Source organism: Bufo bufo, chromosome 11, assembly GCF_905171765.1.
Source record: "Bufo bufo chromosome 11, aBufBuf1.1, whole genome shotgun sequence".
Classification (NCBI taxonomy): domain Eukaryota; kingdom Metazoa; phylum Chordata; class Amphibia; order Anura; family Bufonidae; genus Bufo; species Bufo bufo.
Window position 1 is genome coordinate 735,873 of NC_053399.1, and position 24,395 is coordinate 760,267.

The 24,395-nt window shown below is 43.9% G+C and overlaps 3 protein-coding genes across 4 annotated transcripts in view; 1 reads left to right on the forward strand and 2 right to left on the reverse strand.

The window, feature by feature from the left end:
* LOC120982095 (lens fiber membrane intrinsic protein-like) overlaps positions 1 to 8,352 on the reverse strand; it is a 32,540-nt gene extending 24,188 nt beyond the window's left edge. The window contains exon 1 of the mRNA XM_040412042.1: positions 8,137 to 8,352. The gene's annotated coding sequence lies outside the window, so the exon portion shown is untranslated. The remainder of the gene's footprint in view (positions 1 to 8,136) is intronic.
* LOC120982092 (C-X-C chemokine receptor type 6-like) overlaps positions 1 to 24,395 on the forward strand; it is a 318,496-nt gene that overhangs the window by 40,975 nt on the left and 253,126 nt on the right. Inside the window, exon 2 of one of the 2 annotated variants that reach the window (XM_040412034.1) lies at positions 22,061 to 22,190. In XM_040412034.1, the coding sequence (XP_040267968.1) occupies positions 22,185 to 22,190 (6 nt within the window). In that variant the 5' untranslated portion in view covers positions 22,061 to 22,184. Of the gene's footprint in view, positions 1 to 22,060; positions 22,191 to 24,395 lie in introns of those variants that run through there. The other variant, XM_040412035.1, reaches the window with a different exon arrangement.
* LOC120982091 (V-type proton ATPase catalytic subunit A-like) overlaps positions 21,700 to 24,395 on the reverse strand; it is a 34,815-nt gene continuing 32,119 nt past the window's right edge. The window contains exon 15 of the mRNA XM_040412033.1: positions 21,700 to 22,169. Coding sequence (XP_040267967.1) covers positions 22,077 to 22,169 — 93 coding nt within the window. The 3' untranslated portion in view covers positions 21,700 to 22,076. The remainder of the gene's footprint in view (positions 22,170 to 24,395) is intronic.

Sequence of the window (24,395 nt, forward strand, 5' to 3'; positions counted from 1 at the left end):
GAGCGGGAGGACACATGGCTAATATCAGGAGATATGGAGAGCGGGAGGACATATGGCTAACACCAGGACATATGGAGAGCGGGAGGACATATGGCTAATATCAGGAGATATGGAGAGCGGGAGGACACATGGCTAATATCAGGAGATATGGAGAGCGGGAGGACATATGGCTAACACCAGGACATATGGAGAGCGGGAGGACACATGGCTAATGTCAGGAGATATGGAGAGCGGGAGGACATATTGCTAATATCAGGAGATATGGAGAGCGGGAGGATACATGGCTAATATCAGGAGATATGGAGAGCGGGAAGACATATTGCTAATATCAGGAGATATGGAGAGCGGGAGGACATATGGCTAACACCAGGACATATGGAGAGCGGGAGGACACATGGCTGATATCAGGAGATATGGAGAGCGGGAGGACATATTGCTAATATCAGGAGATATGGAGAGCGGGAGGATACATGGCTAATATCAGGAGATATGGAGAGCGGGAGGACATATGGCTAACACCAGGACATATGGAGAGCGGGAAGACATATGGCTAACACCAGGACATATGGAGAGCGGGAGGACATATGGCTAACACCAGGACATATGGAGAGCGGGAGGACACATGGCTAATATCAGGAGATATGGAGAGCGGGAGGACATATGGCTAATATCAGGAGATATGGAGAGCGGGAGGACACATGGCTAATATCAGGAGATATGGAGAGCGGGAGGATACATGGCTAATATCAGGAGATATGGAGAGCGGGAGGACATATAGCTAATATCAGGAGATATGGAGAGCAGGAGGACATATGGCTAACACCAGGACATATGGAGAGCGGGAGGACATATGGCTAACACCAGGACATATGGAGAGCGGGAGGACACATGGCTAATATCAGGAGATATGGAGAGCGGGAGGACATATGGCTGATATCAGGAGATATGGAGAGCGGGAGGACATATTGCTAATATCAGGAGATATGGAGAGCGGGAGGATACATGGCTAATATCAGGAGATATGGAGAGCGGGAGGACATATGGCTAACACCAGGACATATGGAGAGCGGGAGGACATATGGCTAACACCAGGACATATGGAGAGCGGCAGGACATATAGCTAATATCAGGAGATATGGAGAGCAGGAGGACATACTGTATGGCTAACACCAGGACATATGGAGAGCGGGAGGACATATGGCTAACACCAGGACATATGGAGAGCGGGAGGACATATGGCTAACACCAAGACATATGGAGAGCGGGAGGACATATTGCTAATATCAGGAGATATGGAGAGCGGGAGGACATATGGCTAACACCAGGACATATGGAGAGCGGGAGGACATATAGCTAATATCAGGAGATATGGAGAGCGGGAGGACATATGGAGAGCGGGAGGACATATGGCTAATATCAGGAGACATGGAGAGCGGGAGGACATATGGCTAATATCAGGAGATATGGAGAGCGGGAGGACACATGGCTAATATCAGGAGATATGGAGAGCGGGAGGACATATTGCTAATATCAGGAGATATGGAGAGCGGGAGGACACATGGCTAATATCAGGAGATATGGAGAGCGGGAGGACATATGGCTAACACCAGGACATATGGAGAGCGGGAGGACACATGGCTAATATCAGGAGATATGGAGAGCGGGAGGACATATGGCTAATATCAGGAGATATGGAGAGCGGGAGGACACATGGCTAATATCAGGAGATATGGAGAGCGGGAGGATACATGGCTAATATCAGGACATATGGAGAGCGGGAGGACATATAGCTAATATCAGGAGATATGGAGAGCGGGAGGACATATAGCTAATATCAGGAGATATGGAGAGCAGGAGGACATATGGCTAACACCAGGACATATGGAGAGCGGGAGGACATATAGCTAATATCAGGAGATATGGAGAGCAGGAGGACATATGGCTAACACCAGGACATATGGAGAGCGGGAGGATACATGGCTAACACCAGGACATATGGAGAGCGGGAGGACACATGGCTAATATCAGGAGATATGGAGAGCGGGAGGACATATGGCTAATGTCAGAAGATTTGTGAGCTCCTGGGGACTGTGTGATGCTGTGGAATATGTGAGCGCTGTAATAAGTGTAGAAATTAAATGTATATTACTGAGTACACAATGTATTATATATGATTACACTGTGTATTATATATGACCACACGGTGTATTATATATGACCACACGGTGTATTATATATGACCACATGGGGTATTATATATGACCACATGTGGTATTATATATGATTACACAGGGTATTGTATATGATTACATGGGGTATTATATATGACCACATGGTGTATTATATATGACCACATGGAGTATTTATATATGACCACACGGGGTATTATATATGACCACATGTGGTATTATATATGATTACATGGGGTATTATATATTATTACATGGAATATTATATCTTTAGGACACGGGGCATTCTATATGATTACACAGGGTATTGTATATGATTACACGGGGTATTATATATGACCAAACAGTGTATTATATATGACCACACAGGGTATTATATATGACCACATGGTGTATTATATATGACCACACAGTGTATTATATATGACCACACAGGGTATTATATATGACCACATGGTGTATTATATATGACCACATGGTATATTATATATGACCACACGGTGTATTATATATGACCACACAGTGTATTATATATGACCACACAGTGTATTATATATGACCACACAGTGTATTATATATGACCACATGGTGTATTATATATGACCACATGGTATATTATATATGACCACACGGTGTATTATATATGACCACACAGTGTATTATATATGACCACACAGTGTATTATATATGACCACACAGTGTATTATATATGACCACACGGTGTATTATATATGACCACATGGTATATTATATATGACCACACGGTGTATTATATATGACCACACAGTGTATTATATATGACCACACAGTGTATTATATATGACCACACAGTGTATTATATATGACCACATGGTGTATTATATATGACCACATGGTATATTATATATGACCACATGGGGTATTATATATGACCACACAGTGTATTATATATGACCACACAGTGTATTATATATGACCACACGGTGTATTATATATGACCACACAGTGTATTATATATGACCACACAGTGTATTATATATGACCACACAGTGTATTATATATGACCACATGGTGTATTATATATGACCACATGGTATATTATATATGACCACACGGTGTATTATATATGACCACACAGTGTATTATATATGACCACACAGTGTATTATATATGACCACACAGTGTATTATATATGACCACACGGTGTATTATATATGACCACATGGTATATTATATATGACCACACGGTGTATTATATATGACCACACAGTGTATTATATATGACCACACAGTGTATTATATATGACCACACAGTGTATTATATATGACCACATGGTGTATTATATATGACCACATGGTATATTATATATGACCACATGGGGTATTATATATGACCACACAGTGTATTATATATGACCACACAGTGTATTATATATGACCACACAGTGTATTATATATGACCACATGGTGTATTATATATGACCACATGGTATATTATATATGACCACATGGGGTATTATATATGACCACACAGGGTATTATATATGACCACACAGTGTATTATATATGACCACACAGTGTATTATATATGACCACACGGTGTATTATATATGACCACATGGGGTATTATATATGACCACACGGGGTATTATATATGACCACACAGTGTATTATATATGACCACACAGTGTATTATATATGACCACACGGGGTATTATATATGACCACATGGTGTATTATATATGACCACACAGTGTATTATATATGACCACATGGTATATTATATATGACCACACGGTGTATTATATATGACCACACGGGGTATTATATATGACCACACGGGGTATTATATATGACCACACGGGGTATTATATATGACCACACGGTGTATTATATATGACCACATGGTGTATTATATATGACCACACAGTGTATTATATATGACCACACAGTGTATTATATATGACCACACGGGGTATTATATATGACCACACAGTGTATTATATATGACCACACGGTGTATTATATATGACCACACAGTGTATTATATATGACCACATGGTGTATTATATATGACCACACAGTGTATTATATATGACCACACAGTGTATTATATATGACCACACAGTGTATTATATATGATTACACGGGGTATTATATATGACCACACGGGGTATTATATATGACCACACGGTGTATTATATATGACCACATGGTGTATTATATATGACCACATGGGGTATTATATATTATTACATGGAATATTATATCTTTAGGACACGGGGCATTCTATATGATTACACGGGGTATTATATATGACCACATGGTGTATTATATATGACCACATGGGGTATTATATATGACCACATGGTGTATTATATATGACCACACGGTGTATTATATATGACCACATGGGGTATTATATATGACCACACAGTGTATTATATATGACCACACGGGGTATTATATATGACCACACAGTGTATTATATATGACCACACAGTGTATTATATATGACCACACGGGGTATTATATATGACCACACAGTGTATTATATATGACCACACAGTGTATTATATATGACCACACGGTGTATTATATATGACCACATGGGGTATTATATATGACCACACGGGGTATTATATATGACCACACAGTGTATTATATATGACCATACGGGGTATTATATATGACCACACGGGGTATTATATATGACCACACAGTGTATTATATATGACCACACGGTGTATTATATATGACCACACAGTGTATTATATATGACCACACGGTGTATTATATATGACCACACAGGGTATTATATATGACCACACAGTGTATTATATATGACCACACGGGGTATTATATATGACCACACAGTGTATTATATATGACCACATGGTATATTATATATGACCACACGGGGTATTATATATGACCACATGGTGTATTATATATGACCACATGGTGTATTATATATGACCACATGGGGTATTATATATGACCACACGGGGTATTATATATGACCACACGGGGTATTATATATGACCACACGGGGTATTATATATGACCACATGGGGTATTATATATGACCACACGGGGTATTATATATGACCACATGGTGTATTATATATGACCACATGGGGTATTACATATTATTACATGGAATATTATATCTTTAGGACACGGGGCATTCTATATGATTACACGGGGCATTCTATATGACCACACAGTGTATTATATATGACCACACGGGGTATTATATATGACCACATGGTGTATTATATATGACCACATGGGGTATTATATATTATTACATGGAATATTATATCTTTAGGACACGGGGCATTCTATATGATTACACGGGGTATTATATATGACCACATGGTGTATTATATATGACCACACGGTGTATTATATATGACCACATGGGGTATTATATATTATTACATGGAATATTATATCTTTAGGACACGGGGCATTCTATATGATTACACAGGGTATTATATATGACCACACAGTGTATTATATATGACCACACGGGGTATTATATATGACCACATGGTGTATTATATATGACCACATGGGGTATTATATATTATTACATGGAATATTATATCTTTAGGACACGGGGCATTCTATATGATTACACGGGGTATTATATATGACCACATGGTGTATTATATATGACCACATGGGGTATTACATATTATTACATGGAATATTATATCTTTAGGACACGGGGCATTCTATATGATTACACAGGGTATTATATATGACCACACAGTGTATTATATATGACCACACGGGGTATTATATATGACCACATGGTGTATTATATATGACCACATGGGGTATTATATATTATTACATGGAATATTATATCTTTAGGACACGGGGCATTCTATATGATTACACGGGGTATTATATATGACCACATGGTGTATTATATATGACCACACGGGGTATTATATATTATTACATGGAATATTATATCTTTAGGACACGGGGCATTCTATATGATTACACAGGGTATTATATATGACCACACAGTGTATTATATATGACCACACGGGGTATTATATATGACCACATGGTGTATTATATATGACCACATGGGGTATTATATATTATTACATGGAATATTATATCTTTAGGACACGGGGCATTCTATATGATTACACGGGGTATTATATATGACCACATGGTGTATTATATATGACCACATGGGGTATTATATATTATTACATGGAATATTATATCTTTAGGACACGGGGCATTCTATATGATTACACAGGGTATTATATATGACCACACAGTGTATTATATATGACCACACGGGGTATTATATATGACCACATGGTGTATTATATATGACCACATGGGGTATTATATATTATTACATGGAATATTATATCTTTAGGACACGGGGCATTCTATATGATTACACGGGGTATTATATATGACCACATGGTGTATTATATATGACCACATGGGGTATTATATATGACCACACGGGGTATTATATATGACCACATGGTGTATTATATATGACCACATGGGGTATTATATATTATTACATGGAATATTATATCTTTAGGACACGGGGCATTCTATATGATTACACGGGGTATTATATATGACCACATGGTGTATTATATATGACCACACGGGGTATTATATATGACCACATGGTGTATTATATATGACCACACAGTGTATTATATATGACCACATGGGGTATTATATATGACCATACGGGGTATTATATATGACCACACGGTGTATTATATATGACCACACAGTGTATTATATATGACCACACGGTGTATTATATATGACCACATGGGGTATTATATATGACCACACAGTGTATTATATATGACCACATGGGGTATTATATATGACCACACGGTGTGTTATATATGACCACATGGTATATTATATATGACCACACGGTGTATTATATATGACCACACGGTGTATTATATATGACCACATGGTGTATTATATATGACCACACGGTGTATTATATATGACCACACGGGGTATTATATATGACCACACAGTGTATTATATATGACCACACGGTGTATTATATATGACCACACGGTGTATTATATATGACCACACGGTGTATTATATATGACCACACGGGGTATTATATATGACCACACAGTGTATTATATATGACCACACGGGGTATTATATATGACCACACAGTGTATTATATATGACCACATGGGGTATTATATATGACCATACGGGGTATTATATATGACCACACGGTGTATTATATATGACCACACAGTGTATTATATATGACCACACGGTGTATTATATATGACCACATGGGGTATTATATATGACCACACAGTGTATTATATATGACCACATGGGGTATTATATATGACCACACGGTGTGTTATATATGACCACATGGTATATTATATATGACCACACGGTGTATTATATATGACCACACGGTGTATTATATATGACCACATGGTGTATTATATATGACCACACGGTGTATTATATATGACCACACGGGGTATTATATATGACCACACGGGGTATTATATATGACCACACGGTGTATTATATATGACCACATGGTGTATTATATATGACCACATGGGGTATTATATATTATTACATGGAATATTATATCTTTAGGACACGGGGCATTCTATATGATTACACGGGGTATTATATATGACCACACAGTGTATTATATATGACCACACGGTGTATTATATATGACCACACGGGGTATTATATATGACCACACAGTGTATTATATATGACCACACGGGGTATTATATATGACCACACGGTGTATTATATATGACCACATGGTGTATTATATATGACCACATGGGGTATTACATATTATTACATGGAATATTATATCTTTAGGACACGGGGTATTTCCAGTGACGGATCAGGGTGACAGCGGAGGACTCACCTTAGTGTCCAGCATTCATCTCTGCTCCCGCTCTGTATTACAGATTAGTGGGGGGGGGGGGGGGGCCCTGTTTATATAGACTGTGGCGGTGACAGTGCTGACTGCTTAGAAACCTCTGGATGCTGCCGGTCACTGACCGCCCCGGATTTTGCTGACCCCATTGTTCCAGGGATCAGGATTGTTCTGGGATACAAAGCTGTGAGGTGCTGAGTCCGTATGTGTGTAGAAGAAGAGGAGCTCCTCAGCCGGGGATCACTAGTGCTGGGCCCCGGGGCCCTGGCGTCCACCCTGTAATCTCGTAACATATAATAGGGAAGTTGTGGTAATATCCGCATTCACCGGCACAGTAACCGCAGCAATGTTAACCCCTGGTCTCCTGGATGTGTACAGACAGGAGAACTATAATCAGGGTATAATACCTCAATCAGGAAAAAAATGGAAATATCCAGCTCGAAGATGATGAGAAAATCGTAGCTTTAGTGCGGTATAAAATCGTCGACATACAGGACAAGTTCGGTAACGCGTTTCAGACCATAAACAAATAGTGGTCCTTCCTCATGACACATCGCACCTCTAACAAAACGGCACCTCATGGGCGGTTCACACAGCTGATCATGCAATCAATTGGTCACATGATCGCGGAAAACAGCACACATGGCGCAATCAAACACTGATGGACAGCCTAAACAGGTGTACTACCAATGCACATATATTAAAAAACAATGTCAGGAAAGGGTATATATATATACTCAGTGCACAGAGATATATAAAAGTATACCTAGACACATAGTAGCTCCCTAGTAATGTAGAATTAAATCATGTCTCGCCTTTTGTTAAGGAGTTTCCTCCTATGATCCCCCTCTGGTTGGAAGGAAGACCCTTTCAATTCCCTGTGCCACTAGATTGGAAGTATCACCGCCATGCAAAACCGCAAAGTGTGTACTGACAGCAGACACGTTGCGATTTTTCAAATGTGTGGGACATCAGAAATAAGTTTTCGAACTCTGGTTTTGATTTTGTTTGTTGTACAACCCACGTATTGTAATTTACAAAACTCGCAAGTTATCAAATATACCGCCAATTTCGTATTACAATTCAAATATGACTGTATGGTGAATTCCTATTGTTGGCGGTAGATTTCAAACTCCTTGTTGTTCTAGTGGGTTCGCAGCAGATGCACTTAGCATGGCCACATTTACAGCTTCCTTTGCTTTTAAGCCAGGTCGATCTCTGTATTCTCTGTTCCGAAAACAGACTGGGGCTGAAAAGATTCCCCAAAGTTGGAGCCCTTTTTGCCACACATTTCACCCCTTCCGTGACAATGTCCATCCACTGGTTATCAGATGATAACAGTGGAAGATATTATGTCAAAATACATGTCCACCTTGGAAAAGTTGTTTTTAAAGGAGTTGCGCACATGGTGGGATGCCACCTCTCTCCAGAAGTATCTGGATAAACAAATGATACCCAGAGGGTTAAGAATCAAAAAGAAACCTACCGCCATTTACTCCGATTCTTTTATCACTCAATGGCAAAATATTCTCTCCAAATGTTTATCCAAATTGATGGAATTAGTCAGTCAGCAAGAACAAGCTGCTTTATCGAATCTAAGAGGAGGAATTACATCTACACAGGAACTTTTGTTACCTTATGTGGACACTCTGGGTTTTGTGGAGCTGGACAACAAGCTCATAGATAGTCTGAACAAATCAGAAGATGACCTAATAAAGTTCAAACAAACCAACTATAACAGAGATTTCATGGATTATAGTTCTAATCCAGTGTACTCAGGAATCGATATTGAGAAAATCCCGTTCCAGAAGGAGGGCCAATTCCAGAGTTTCATTCAGCTCAACTGATCTTGATTCGACGGATTCTGCACCTGAAAGCAAGGATGTGTGTCCTGTCTCTGGAGATGTGATAGCGGGTCCCAGCGTGACCATGGAAGGTCCCCACAAGAAAGCGGCAAAAAACGGCACAGGAGGAGCCCGCCGATATCCATCCCGCAACAAGAAGGAGCAAAGGACATTCAGGTCATAAATCTGTCGGCATCGATTATGACTGAAGATCAGGTTGGTGTGTTACGCAAGGGGTTGTCGTTCTCCCCCACACACCACTTTCATCTGTATGCTACTATTCTCCATGTCAACAGATTTGCCCGCAGTCTCACACTCGAGACATTTTCATGATTCTAGGTCTGATTTAACTGCTGAAATGGATGACTAGGTTTCCTGTACCAACACTATTCCTTCTGCTCCTGTTTTGTTGCAATCCAGCATGAGTTTTCAGGAACTGGTTCATGTTAATTTTTTACAGGATTTTCGGACTAGACAAGATGACCTCAATAATACCAAAATATCTTCATTTAAAGTCTCTAACAGAGACTTTTATCCGGGAAAATCTAGGTGTCTTGCCTTAGACCGATACCAAGAGCTAGTGGAAAGGGATCTTTGTTCACTGCGTGATTCCACTAGAGATGTGCCACGTGGCATACAATATATCGTACAAGGGGCCCTTAGGAGCCCGAAAGAGATGAAAAACATAGTTATCAAGGAGGCTGACAAGGGAGGGGCGGTTGTCATTCTGGATATCGGTGTTTATAAATCTCAGGTATTGACTATGCTGAATCATTCCGCTACCTATAGACTTTTACATGGCAACCCTCTCCTCCCTTTTCAGTCATAAATGGTCAACATCCTTGCTTTGGGGTTAGAAAAAGGTTTTCTTACTAAAAAGGAGTATCATTACATTTATGTACAACATCCAGTCGTGTCGATATTTATGGACCTGACTGTATATATATATATACACTTTTCCTGCCATTGTTTTTTAATATATGTGCATTGGTAGTACACCTGTTTAGGCTGTCCATCAGTATATGTGGTTTTATTTTGTGTATCTTATATTCAAGTTGATCAGATGTGTTTGATTGCGCCATGTGTGCTGTTTTCCGTGATCATGTGACCAATCGATTGCATGATCAGCTGTGTGAACCGCCCATGAGGTGCCGTTTTGTCAGAAGTTCGATGTGTCATGAGGAAGGACCACTATTTGTTTATGGTCTGAAACGCGTTACCGAACTTGTCCTGTATGTCGACGATTTTATACCGCACTAAAGCTACGATTTTCTCATCATCTTCGAGCTGAATATTTCCATTTTTTCCTGATTTATTGCAACGCATCCAAGTGCATCATCCGTGCTCGGCTGGTGGAGGGGAAGGTGAGAGCTGCTGTGTGCTTTAATGTGATATCCTATAATACCTCAATGTCCACAAGCAGTCGCAAAATGAAATATATTGATAAAAGAATTACAGGTGAAGGATGTATAACGCGCTTAAAGGTTTTCGATGTGACAGTGTCACTTACAGAATGGATCACTAGGCTCCATTCATCTAGTCAGATGATCGGTCCATGCAGACATCTTCTGATGGTTGTGTAGACACTGTTTGCCGCCCTGGGCTTGGGATGTGACAGTGTCACTTACAGAGTGGATCACTAGGTGCCATTCATCTAGTCAGATGATCGGTCCGTGCAGACATCTTCTGATGGTTGTGTAGACACTGTTTGCCGCCCTAGGCTTGGGATGTGACAGTGTCACTTACAGAGTGGATCACTAGGTGCCATTCATCTAGTCAGATGATCGGTCTGTGCAGACATCTTCTGATGGTTGTGTAGACACTGTTTGCCGCCCTAGGCTTGGGATGTGACAGTGTCACTTACAGAATGGATCACTAGGTGCCATTCATCTACTCATATGATCGGTCCGTGCAGACATCTTCTGATGGTTGTGTAGACACTGTTTGCCGCCCTAGGCTTGGGATGTGACAGTGTCACTTACAGAATGTATCACTAGGCACCATTCATCTAGTCAGATGATCGGTCCGTGCAGACATCTTCTGATGGTTGTGTAGACACTGTTTGCTATCCTAGGCTTGGGATGTGACAGTGTCACTTACAGAATGGATCACTAGGTGCCATTCATCTAGTCAGATGATCGGTCCGTGCAGACATCTTCTGATGGTTGTGTAGACACTGTTTGCCGCCCTAGGCTTGAGATGTGACAGTGTCACTTACAGAATGGATCACTAGGCTCCATTCATCTAGTCAGATGATCGGTCCGTGCAGACATCTTCTGATGGTTGTGTAGACACTGTTTGCTGCCCTAGGCTTGAGATGTGACAGTGTCACTTACAGAATGGATCACTAGGTGCCATTCATCTAGTCATATGATCGGTCCGTGCAGACATCTTCTGATGGTTGTGTAGACACTGTTTGCCGCCCTAGGCTTGGGATGTGACAGTGTCACTTACAGAGTGGATCACTAGGCTCCATTCATCTAGTCATATGATCGGTCCGTGCAGACATCTTCTGATGGTTGTGTAGACACTGTTTGCCGCCCTAGGCTTGAGATGTGACAGTGTCACTTACAGAATGGATCACTAGGTGCCATTCATCTAGTCATATGATCGGTCCGTGCAGACATCTTCTGATGGTTGTGTAGACACTGTTTGCCGCCCTAGGCTTGGGATGTGACAGTGTCACTTACAAAATTGATCACTAGGTGCCATTCATCTAGTCAGATGATCCGTCCGTGCAGACATCTTCTGATGGTTGTGTAGACACTGTTTGCTATTTTAGGTTTCGGATGTGACAGTGTCACTTACAGAATGGATCACTAGGCTCCATTCATCTAGTCAGATGATCGGTCCGTGCAGACATCTTCTGATGGTTGTGTAGACACTGTTTGCTGTTTTAGGTTTCGGATGTGACAGTGTCACTTACAGAATGGATCACTAGGCTCCATTCATCTAGTCAGATGATCGGTCCGTGCAGACATCTTCTGATGGTTGTGTAGACACTGTTTGCCGCCCTAGGCTTGAGATGTGACAGTGTCACTTACAGAATGGATCACTAGGCTCCATTCATCTAGTCAGATGATCGGTCCGTGCAGACATCTTCTGATGGTTGTGTAGACACTGTTTGCTGCCCTAGGCTTGAGATGTGACAGTGTCACTTACAGAATGTATCACTAGGTGCCATTCATCTAGTCAGATGATCGGTCCATGCAGACATCTTCTGATGGTTGTGTAGACACTGTTTTCTTTCCTAGGCTTGGGATGTGACAGTGTCACTTACAGAATGGATCACTAGGTGCCATTCATCTAGTCATATGATCGGTCCGTGCAGACATCTTCTGATGGTTGTGTAGACAATGTTTGCTGTTTTAGGTTTCGGATGTGACAGTGTCACTTACAGAATGGATCACTAGGCTCCATTCATCTAGTCAGATGATCGGTCCGTGCAGACATCTTCTGATGGTTGTGTAGACACTGTTTGCTGCCCTAGGCTTGGGATGTGACAGTGTCACTTACAGAATGGATCACTAGGCTCAATTCATCTAGTCAGATGATCGGTCCGTGCAGACATCTTCTGATGGTTGTGTAGACACTGTTTGCCGCCCTAGGCTTGGGATGTGACAGTGTCACTTACAGAATGGATCACTAGGCTCCATTCATCTAGTCAGATGATCGGTCCGTGCAGACATCTTCTGATGGTTGTGTAGACACTGTTTGCTGTTTTAGGTTTCGGATGTGACAGTGTCACTTACAGAATGGATCACTAGGCTCCATTCATCTAGTCAGATGATCGGTCCGTGCAGACATCTTCTGATGGTTGTGTAGACACTGTTTGCTGTTTTAGGTTTCGGATGTGACAGTGTCACTTACAGAATGGATCACTAGGCTCCATTCATCTAGTCAGATGATCGGTCCGTGCAGACATCTTCTGATGGTTGTGTAGACACTGTTTGCCGCCCTAGGCTTGGGATGTGACAGTGTCACTTACAGAGTGGATCACTAGGTGCCATTCATCTAGTCAGATGATCGGTCCATGCAGACATCTTCTGATGGTTGTGTAGACACTGTTTGCCGCCCTAGGCTTGGGATGTGACAGTGTTACTTACAGAATGGATCACTAGGCTCCATTCATCTAGTCAGATGATCGGTCCGTGCAGACATCTTCTGATGGTTGTGTAGACACTGTTTTCCGCCCTAGGCTTGGGATGTGACAGTGTCACTTACAAAATTGATCACTAGGTGCCATTCATCTAGTCAGATGATCGGTCCGTGCAGACATCTTCTGATGGTTGTGTAGACACTGTTTGCTATTTTAGGTTTCGGATGTGACAGTGTCACTTACAGAATGGATCACTAGGCTCCATTCATCTAGTCAGATGATCGGTCCGTGCAGACATCTTCTGATGGTTGTGTAGACACTGTTTGCTGTTTTAGGTTTCGGATGTGACAGTGTCACTTACAGAATGGATCACTAGGCTCCATTCATCTAGTCAGATGATCGGTCCGTGCAGACATCTTCTGATGGTTGTGTAGACACTGTTTGCTGCCCTAGGCTTGAGATGTGACAGTGTCACTTACAGAATGTATCACTAGGTGCCATTCATCTAGTCAGATGATCGGTCCATGCAGACATCTTCTGATGGTTGTGTAGACACTGTTTTCTTTCCTAGGCTTGGGATGTGACAGTGTCACTTACAGAGTGGATCACTAGGCTCCATTCATCTAGTCAGATGATCGGTCCGTGCAGACATCTTTTGATGGTTGTGTAGACACTGTTTGCCGCCCTAGGCTTGAGATGTGACAGTGTCACTTACAGAATGGATCACTAGGCACCATTCATCTAGTCAGATGATCGGTCCGTGCAGACATCTTCTGATGGTTGTGTAGACACTGTTTGCTATCCTAGGCTTGGGATGTGATAGTGTCACTTACAGAATGGATCACTAGGTGCCATTCATCTAGTCAGATGATCGGTCCGTGCAGACATCTTCTGATGGTTGTGTAGACACTGTTTGCTGTCCTAGGCTTGGGATGTGACAGTGTCACTTACAGAATGGATCACTAGGTGCCATTCATCTAGTCAGATGATCCGTCCATTCAGACATCTTCTGATTGTTGTGTAGACACTGTTTGCCGCACTAGGCTTGAGATGTGACAGTGTCACTTACAGAATGGATCACTAGGCTCCATTCATCTAGTCAGATGGTCCGTCCGTGCAGACATCTTCTGATGGTTGTGTAGACACTGTTTGCCACCCTAGGCTTGGGATGTGACAGTGTCACTTACAGAATGGATCACTAGGCTCCATTCATCTAGTCAGATGATCCGTCCATGCAGACATCTTCTGATGGTTGTGTAGACACTGTTTGCTGCCCTGGGCTTGGGATGTGACAGTGTCACTTACAGAATGGATCACTAGGCTCCATTCATATAGTCAGATGATCGGTCCGTGCAGACATCTTCTGATGGTTGTGTAGACACTGTTTGCCACCCTAGGCTTGGGATGTGACAGTGTCACTTACAGAATGGATCACTAGGCTCCATTCATCTAGTCAGATGATCGGTCCGTGCAGACATCTTCTGATGGTTGTGTAGACACTGTTTGCTGCCCTAGGCTGGAGATGTGACAGTGTCACTTACAGAATGGATCACTAGGCTCCATTCATCTAGTCAGATGATCGGTCCGTGCAGACATCTTCTGATGGTTGTGTAGACACTGTTTGCCGCCCTAGGCTTGAGATGTGACAGTGTCACTTACAGAATGGATCACTAGGCTCCATTCATCTAGTCAGATGATCGGTCCGTGCAGACATCTTCTGATGGTTGTGTAGACACTGTTTGCTGCCCTAGGCTTGGGATGTGACAGTGTCACTTACAGAATGGATCACTAGGCTCCATTCATCTAGTCAGATGATCGGTCCGTGCAGACATCTTCTGATGGTTGTGTAGACACTGTTTGCCGCCCTAGGCTTGGGATGTGACAGTGTCACTTACAGAATTGATCACTAGGTGCCATTCATTTAGTCAGATGATCCGTCAGTGCAGACATCTTCTGATGGTTGTGTAGACACTGTTTGCTATTTTAGGTTTCGGATGTGACAGTGTCACTTACAGAATGGATCACTAGGCTCCATTCATCTAGTCAGATGATCGGTCCGTGCAGACATCTTCTGATGGTTGTGTAGACAATGTTTGCTGTTTTAGGTTTCGGATGTGACAGTGTCACTTACAGAATGGATCACTAGGCTCCATTCATCTAGTCAGATGATCGGTCCGTGCAGACATCTTCTGATGGTTGTGTAGACACTGTTTGCTGCCCTAGGCTTGGGATGTGACAGTGTCACTTACAGAATGGATCACTAGGCTCAATTCATCTAGTCAGATGATCGGTCCGTGCAGACATCTTCTGATGGTTGTGTAGACACTGTTTGCCGCCCTAGGCTTGGGATGTGACAGTGTCACTTACAGAGTGGATCACTAGGTGCCATTCATCTAGTCAGATGATCGGTCCGTGCAGACATCTTCTGATGGTTGTGTAGACACTGTTTGCTATCCTAGGCTTGGGATGTGATAGTGTCACTTACAGAATGGATCACTAGGTGCCATTCATCTAGTCAGATGATCGGTCCATGCAGACATCTTCTGATGGTTGTGTAGACACTGTTTGCCGCCCTAGGCTTGGGATGTGACAGTGTTACTTACAGAATGGATCACTAGGCTCCATTCATCTAGTCAGATGATCGGTCCGTGCAGACATCTTCTGATGGTTGTGTAGACACTGTTTTCCGCCCTAGGCTTGGGATGTGACAGTGTCACTTACAAAATTGATCACTAGGTGCCATTCATCTAGTCAGATGATCGGTCCGTGCAGACATCTTCTGATGGTTGTGTAGACACTGTTTGCTATTTTAGGTTTCGGATGTGACAGTGTCACTTACAGAATGGATCACTAGGCTCCATTCATCTAGTCAGATGATCGGTCCGTGCAGACATCGTCTGATGGTTGTGTAGACACTGTTTGCTGTTTTAGGTTTCGGATGTGACAGTGTCACTTACAGAATGGATCACTAGGCTCCATTCATCTAGTCAGATGATCGGTCCGTGCAGACATCTTCTGATGGTTGTGTAGACACTGTTTGCCGCCCTAGGCTTGAGATGTGACAGTGTCACTTAAAGAATGGATCACTAGGTCCCATTCATCTAGTCAGATGATCGGTCCGTGCAGACATCTTCTGATGGTTGTGTAGACACTGTTTGCCGCCCTAGGCTTGAGATGTGACAGTGTCACTTACAGAATGGATCACTAGGCTCCATTCATCTAGTCAGATGATCGGTCCGTGCAGACATCTTCTGATGGTTGTGTAGACACTGTTTGCCGCCCTAGGCTTGGGATGTGACAGTGTCACTTACAGAATGGATCACTAGGCTCCATTCATCTAGTCAGATGATCGGTCCGTGCAGACATCTTCTGATGGTTGTGTAGACACTGTTTGCCGCCCTAGGCTTGGGATGTGACAGTGTCACTTACAGAGTGGATCACTAGGTGCCATTCATCTAGTCAGATGATCGGTCCGTGCAGACATCTTCTGATGGTTGTGTAGACACTGTTTGCCGCCCTAGGCTTGGGATGTGACAGTGTCACTTACAAAATTGATCACTAGGTGCCATTCATCTAGTCAGATGATCCGTCCGTGCAGACATCTTCTGATGGTTGTGTAGACACTGTTTGCCGCCCTAGGCTTGGGATGTGACAGTGTCACTTACAGAGTGGATCACTAGGTGCCATTCATCTAGTCAGATGATCGGTCCGTGCAGACATCTTCTGATGGTTGTGTAGACACTGTTTGCCGCCCTAGGCTTGGGATGTGACAGTGTCACTTACAAAATTGATCACTAGGTGCCATTCATCTAGTCAGATGATCCGTCCGTGCAGACATCTTCTGATGGTTGTGTAGACACTGTTTGCTATTTTAGGTTTCGGATGTGACAGTGTCACTTACAGAATGGATCACTAGGCTCCATTCATCTAGTCAGATGATCGGTCCGTGCAGACATCTTCTGATGGTTGTGTAGACACTGTTTGCCGCCCTAGGCTTGGGATGTGACAGTGTTACTTACAGAGTGGATCACTAGGTGCCATTCATCTAGTCAGATGATCGGTCCATGCAGACATCTTCTGATGGTTGTGTAGACACTGTTTGCCGCCCTAGGCTTGAGATGTGACAGTGTCACTTACAGAATGGATCACTAGGCTCCATTCATCTAGTCAGATGATCGGTCCGTGCAGACATCTTCTGATGGTTGTGTAGACACTGTTTGCCGCCCTAGGCTTGGGATGTGACAGTGTCACTTACAGAATGTATCACTAGGCACCATTCATCTAGTCAGATGATCCGTCCATGAAGGCATCTTCTGATGGTTGTGTAGACACTGTTTGCTATCCTAGGCTTGAGATGTGACAGTGTCACTTACAGAGTGGATCACTAGGTGCCATTCATCTAGTCAGATGATCGGTCCATGCAGACATCTTCTGATGGTTGTGTAGACACTGTTTGCCGCCCTAGGCTTGAGATGTGACAGTGTCACTTACAGAATGGATCACTAGGCTCCATTCATCTAGTCAGATGATCGGTCCGTGCAGACATCTTCTGATGGTTGTGTAGACACTGTTTGCCGCCCTAGGCTTGGGATGTGACAGTGTCACTTACAGAGTGGATCACTAGGCACCATTCATCTAGTCAGATGATCCGTCCATGAAGGCATCTTCTGATGGTTGTGTAGACACTGTTTGCCGCCCTAGGCTTGAGATGTGACAGTGTCACTTACAGAATGGATCACTAGGCTTCATTCATCTAGTCAGATGATCGGTCCATGCAGAAATCTTCTGATGGTTGTGTAGACACTGTTTGCCGCCCTAGGCTTGGGATGTGACAGTGTCACTTACAGAATGGATCACTAGGCTCCATTCATCTAGTCAGATGATCGGTCCATGCAGACATCTTCTGATGGTTGTGTAGACACTGTTTGCCGCACTAGGCTTGGGATGTGACAGTGTCACTTACAGAGTGGATCACTAGGTGCCATTCATCTAGTCAGATGATCAGTCCGTGCAGACATCTTCTGATGGTTGTGTAGACACTGTTTGCCGCCCTAGGCTTGGGATGTGACAGTGTCACTTACAGAGTGGATCACTAGGTGCCATTCATCTAGTCAGATGATCGGTCCGTGCAGACATCTTCTGATGGTTGTGTAGACAATGTTTGCCACCCTAGGCTTGGGATGTGACAGTGTCACTTACAGAGTGGATCACTAGGTGCCATTCATCTAGTCAGATGATCGGTCCGTGCAGACATCTTCTGATGGTTGTGTAGACACTGTTTGCCGCCCTAGGCTTGGGATGTGACAGTGTCACTTACAGAGTGGATCACTAGGTGCCATTCATCTAGTCAGATGATCGGTCCGTGCAGACATCTTCTGATGGTTGTGTAGACACTGTTTGCCGCCTTAGGCTTGGAATGTGACAGTTCACTTACAGAGTGGATCACTAGGTGCCATTCATCTAGTCAGATGATCGGTCCGTGCAGACATCTTCTGATGGTTGTGTAGACAATGTTTGCCACCCTAGGCTTGGGATGTGACAGTGTCACTTACAGAGTGGATCACTAGGTGCCATTCATCTAGTCAGATGATCGGTCCGTGCAGACATCTTCTGATGGTTGTGTAGACACTGTTTGCCGCCCTAGGCTTGGGATGTGACAGTGTCACTTACAGAGTGGATCACTAGGTGCCATTCATCTAGTCAGATGATCGGTCCGTGCAGACATCTTCTGATGGTTGTGTAGACACTGTTTGCCGCCTTAGGCTTGGAATGTGACAGTTCACTTACAGAGTGGATCACTAGGTGCCATTCATCTAGTCAGATGATCGGTCCATGCAGACATCTTCTGATGGTTGTGTAGACACTGTTTGCCGCCCTAGGCTTGGGATGTGACAGTGTCACTTACAGAGTGGATCACTAGGTGCCATTCATCTAGTCAGATGATCGGTCCGTGCAGACATCTTCTGATGGTTGTGTAGACACTGTTTGCCGCCTTAGGCTTGGAATGTGACAGTTCACTTACAGAGTGGATCACTAGGTGAACTAATCAGATGATCCGTCCATTCTCCTTTCTGCACCTCTTACTGACATTCCAGTTCATCATTGTTCTCCCACCCACGGAGACACACAACATTGAGCAGTGCTGACATCTCGGCCTAGGAGCGTAGCTATCTGCCGGAGTGATAAACCAAGGTCTGTCTTCTCAATGTGTGTCAATAGATATAAGGCATCACACCATCATCCAAGATTACTTGATCCGATTTTTGAGGTTTCATGAAGCTCTCAGTCTGGTTTTTACACCCCTCCCACATGTCACCGATTGGAGCTAGGTGCTGAGAATTTCAGCATCTGCAGATCTTAGTGACATAAGATAAGAACGGTTTGTGGATCAGTGTGGAGCCTATTGGAGCTGGAATTGGCCTGTGCCGCAGTTAGGATTGGGCCTGTTAAGTGCATTGCTGCCATCTGGTATAGGTATTGGTGCTGTACTGAGGGCCTGGAGCAGCTTGCCTGTTAGAGACTGGAAGTGTGATGTGGGCTTTAGGAGACCTGTAAAATGGGTTATCTGGTGCCTCATTCAGCTCAGCCTGTTTGTCATGAAGCAGGTGGAGAGCTAGTGAGACTCGTTGTGGAGGATGGTGGCTTGTACTGCCATGTGCCGTCGCCTCTGGAGCATTGTCCATTTCAGGGGAGTTAGCTCTGGATGAGTCTGCTGTAGCTATGGATGGAGCCAGAGACCAGTGAGCACAGCTGAGCTCAAGCCCGGGGGGGCTGTAGCTGTGTCTGGTCAAGGCTGTGATACAAGCCAGTTCTGTGAGCTCTAGAGCAAGAGTGGAGGCAACAGGTGAGGCCAAACGGGCTCCATTGTGGGGTGTTGTGGACACTAGTGGGGCCCCTGAGAGCAGGGTCTGAACAAGGCCATGAGAGTGAGACCTAGAATGGGAATATGGGCCACCAGAAGAAATACCCAGCTGACACTCGGTGAGGCCTGTGTGATGTTACGCACACCTTGAATTTGGCTGTGTTTGGAATTGTTTCAAGTTGTGTTCTTCTCAGTTTCACCACCTATAACCCCTTAATGACAATCAGTACACCATTTTATTAAGCCCAGCATGTGTGCCCTATCCCAGTTGGAGTGGGCAGCCAGGAATCTGCTCTAGGATCGGAGCATAGAAGTGGTTTCAAAAGAGGTCCTGGATTTACATCTTCCTACTGCCTCCAGAGAGGATGGACATTGTCCATATTGCCTCCTTTGCTGGCTTGATTCATTTATCCAGATCATTATACACTTCTCGTATACAAGGTTATGACCATCCTGAAATCCATCAGCGGTGGTAGTGCTTGCACACAGAAAAAGGCATCAGCCTCTCTGGTAGCCAATGTGATGGAAAAATGAATCCATCCAGCAAAGGAAGCAATATAGAGAATCACAATACATTAGGGAATGCCTTGTATTAACATTCTCTACATGATAAATGCCATCTGCTGAAGTGAGACCATCCCTTTAAGGCAATTTACCGGAACATACTGTCTGTGTATGTGTGTATATATATATATATTGTATATGTGTGTGTCTATATCAAGTCCTGTGGGAGACACATGGAGAACTCTGAGCCCTGGCACTTTTATTCGTCATCATTTCCTAATTGTTTTGCAGTCCATCCAGTGACTACATTCAGAGATGGTGAGGACACAGTGTCCTGTCCTGAGCCTTCACCCTCTTTGTCATACACATGTACATCATATAACACAGCCATTAGCAGGGATCTTCTCCAGTGGAGCCATACACAAGTGTGAGGTCTCCAGGTGAGTATCATGTTCTGTAGAGTCCTGGGAAAAGATGAGGCTATCCATCCGGTGCCCTCTTCTGCAATGTTTGAGGTCTGTGTATGTATAGAGTGGACTGTGAGAAGCAATGTCCTCCTTTATATCAGGTAATGCTGCTTCTAATAACATGGTGTGTTCACAGCTATGCCACGTCCATCTCAGTCCTCCAGGCTGCGGAACGCCGTCTGCATCTCCTCGTTCAGCTGGATGTAGTCAGCTTTGATCTTGGCTTCTCCATCCTTGGCCGGATCCTTAGAAGATTTACAATGAAGGTAATCAGTGATTACTATTCAGTGACTAGATCAAGGTCAGTACACCCTGGGTAGAACCATAGTGATGCCACATGCTGCTGCACTCTACCACTTTCTGGCTGCTGTTCCCTCCTGTGCTACCACAACAAATGAAAGTTTTTGTCTGGAATAATAATAATATTCATATCTATAGCGCCACCATATTCTGCAGCGCTGTACAGTCAGAAGGTTCATGTACAGAAGAAATGACATCACAAAGCAGCCGGCTAATATACAACTGAAACACTAGGAGAGACGACTCTGCTCGCAAGAGCTTACAATCTATGAGGAAGTGGGGGTGACAAAAAAGGTAGTTGATTTTTATATGAAGTCGTCCATCAATGTCTGTACTGAAGGCAGTGGTGTAGGCCCATCTGTGTGTGCTAGTGATTTGGGTGTAGGATTATCAGAAGATCGAGTTCAGGTCTAAAGAATTGGGGGTGGTGGAGGTAGTCAGTTTAGGAAGATTGATAAGCCTGCATGAAAAGATGTATTTTTAAGGCACATTTGAAGGTAGGGAAGTTGGGAATTGACCTGATATTCCGGGTAGAGCATTCCAGAATTATGGAGGATGTTATTCTTAGATCACTGACACAACACAGAGAACACAAGTAGGGTGGTAAACAGAGATAAGGAGGAGATGTAGGGGGTGCAGCACTGTGGAGAGCACAGGTAGGATGGTAGACAGAGATGAGGAGGAGATGTAGGGGTGCAGCACTGTGGAGAGCACAGGTAGGATGGTAGACAGAGATGAGGAGGAGATGTAGAGGTGCAGCACTGTGGAGAGCACAGGTAGGATGGTAGACAGAGATGAGGAGGAGATGTAGGGGGTGCAGCACTGTGGAGAGTACAGGTAGGATGGTAGACAGAGATGAGGAGGAGATGTAGGGGGTGCAGCACTGTGGAGAGTACAGGTAGGATGGTAGACAGAGATGAGGAGGAGATGTAGGGGGTGCAGCACTGTGGAGAGTACAGGTAGGATGGCAGACAGAGATGAGGAGGAGATGTAGGAGGTGCAGCACTGTGGAGAGCACAGGTAGGATGGTAGACAGAGATGAGGAGGAGATGTAGGGGTGCAGCACTGTGGAGAGCACAGGTAGGATGGTAGACAGAGATGAGGAGGAGATGTAGAGGGTGCAGCACTGTGGAGAGTACAGGTAGGATGGTAGATAGAGATGAGGAGGAGATGTAGGGGGTGCAGCACTGTGGAGAGTACAGGTAGGATGGTAGACAGAGATGAGGAGGAGATGTAGGGGGTGCAGCACTGTGGAGAGTACAGGTAGGATGGTAGACAGAGATGAGGAGGAGATGTAGGAGGTGCAGCACTGTGGAGAGAACAGGTAGGATGGTAGACAGAGATGAGGAGGAGATGTAGGAGGTGCAGCACTGTGGAGAGCACAGGTAGGATGGTAGACAGAGATGAGGAGGAGATGTAGGGGGTGCAGCACTGTGGAGAGTACAGGTAGGATGGTAGACAGAGATGAGGAGGAGATGTAGGGGGTGCAGCACTGTGGAGAGTACAGGTAGGATGGTAGACAGAGATGAGGAGGAGATGTAGGGGGTGCAGCACTGTGGAGAGTACAGGTAGGATGGCAGACAGAGATGAGGAGGAGATGTAGGGGTGCAGCACTGTGGAGAGTACAGGTAGGGTGGTAGACAGAGATGAGGAGGAGATGTAGGAGGTGCAGCACTGTGGAGAGCACAGGTAGGATGGTAGACAGAGATGAGGAGGAGATGTAGGGGTGCAGCACTGTGGAGAGCACAGGTAGGATGGTAGACAGAGATGAGGAGGAGATGTAGAGGGTGCAGCACTGTGGAGAGTACAGGTAGGATGGTAGATAGAGATGAGGAGGAGATGTAGGGGGTGCAGCACTGTGGAGAGTACAGGTAGGATGGTAGACAGAGATGAGGAGGAGATGTAGGGGGTGCAGCACTGTGGAGAGTACAGGTAGGATGGTAGACAGAGATGAGGAGGAGATGTAGGAGGTGCAGCACTGTGGAGAGAACAGGTAGGATGGTAGACAGAGATGAGGAGGAGATGTAGGAGGTGCAGCACTGTGGAGAGCACAGGTAGGATGGTAGACAGAGATGAGGAGGAGATGTAGGAGGTGCAGCACTGTGGAGAGCACAGGTAGGATGGTAGACAGAGATGAGGAGGAGATGTAGGAGGTGCAGCACTGTGGAGAG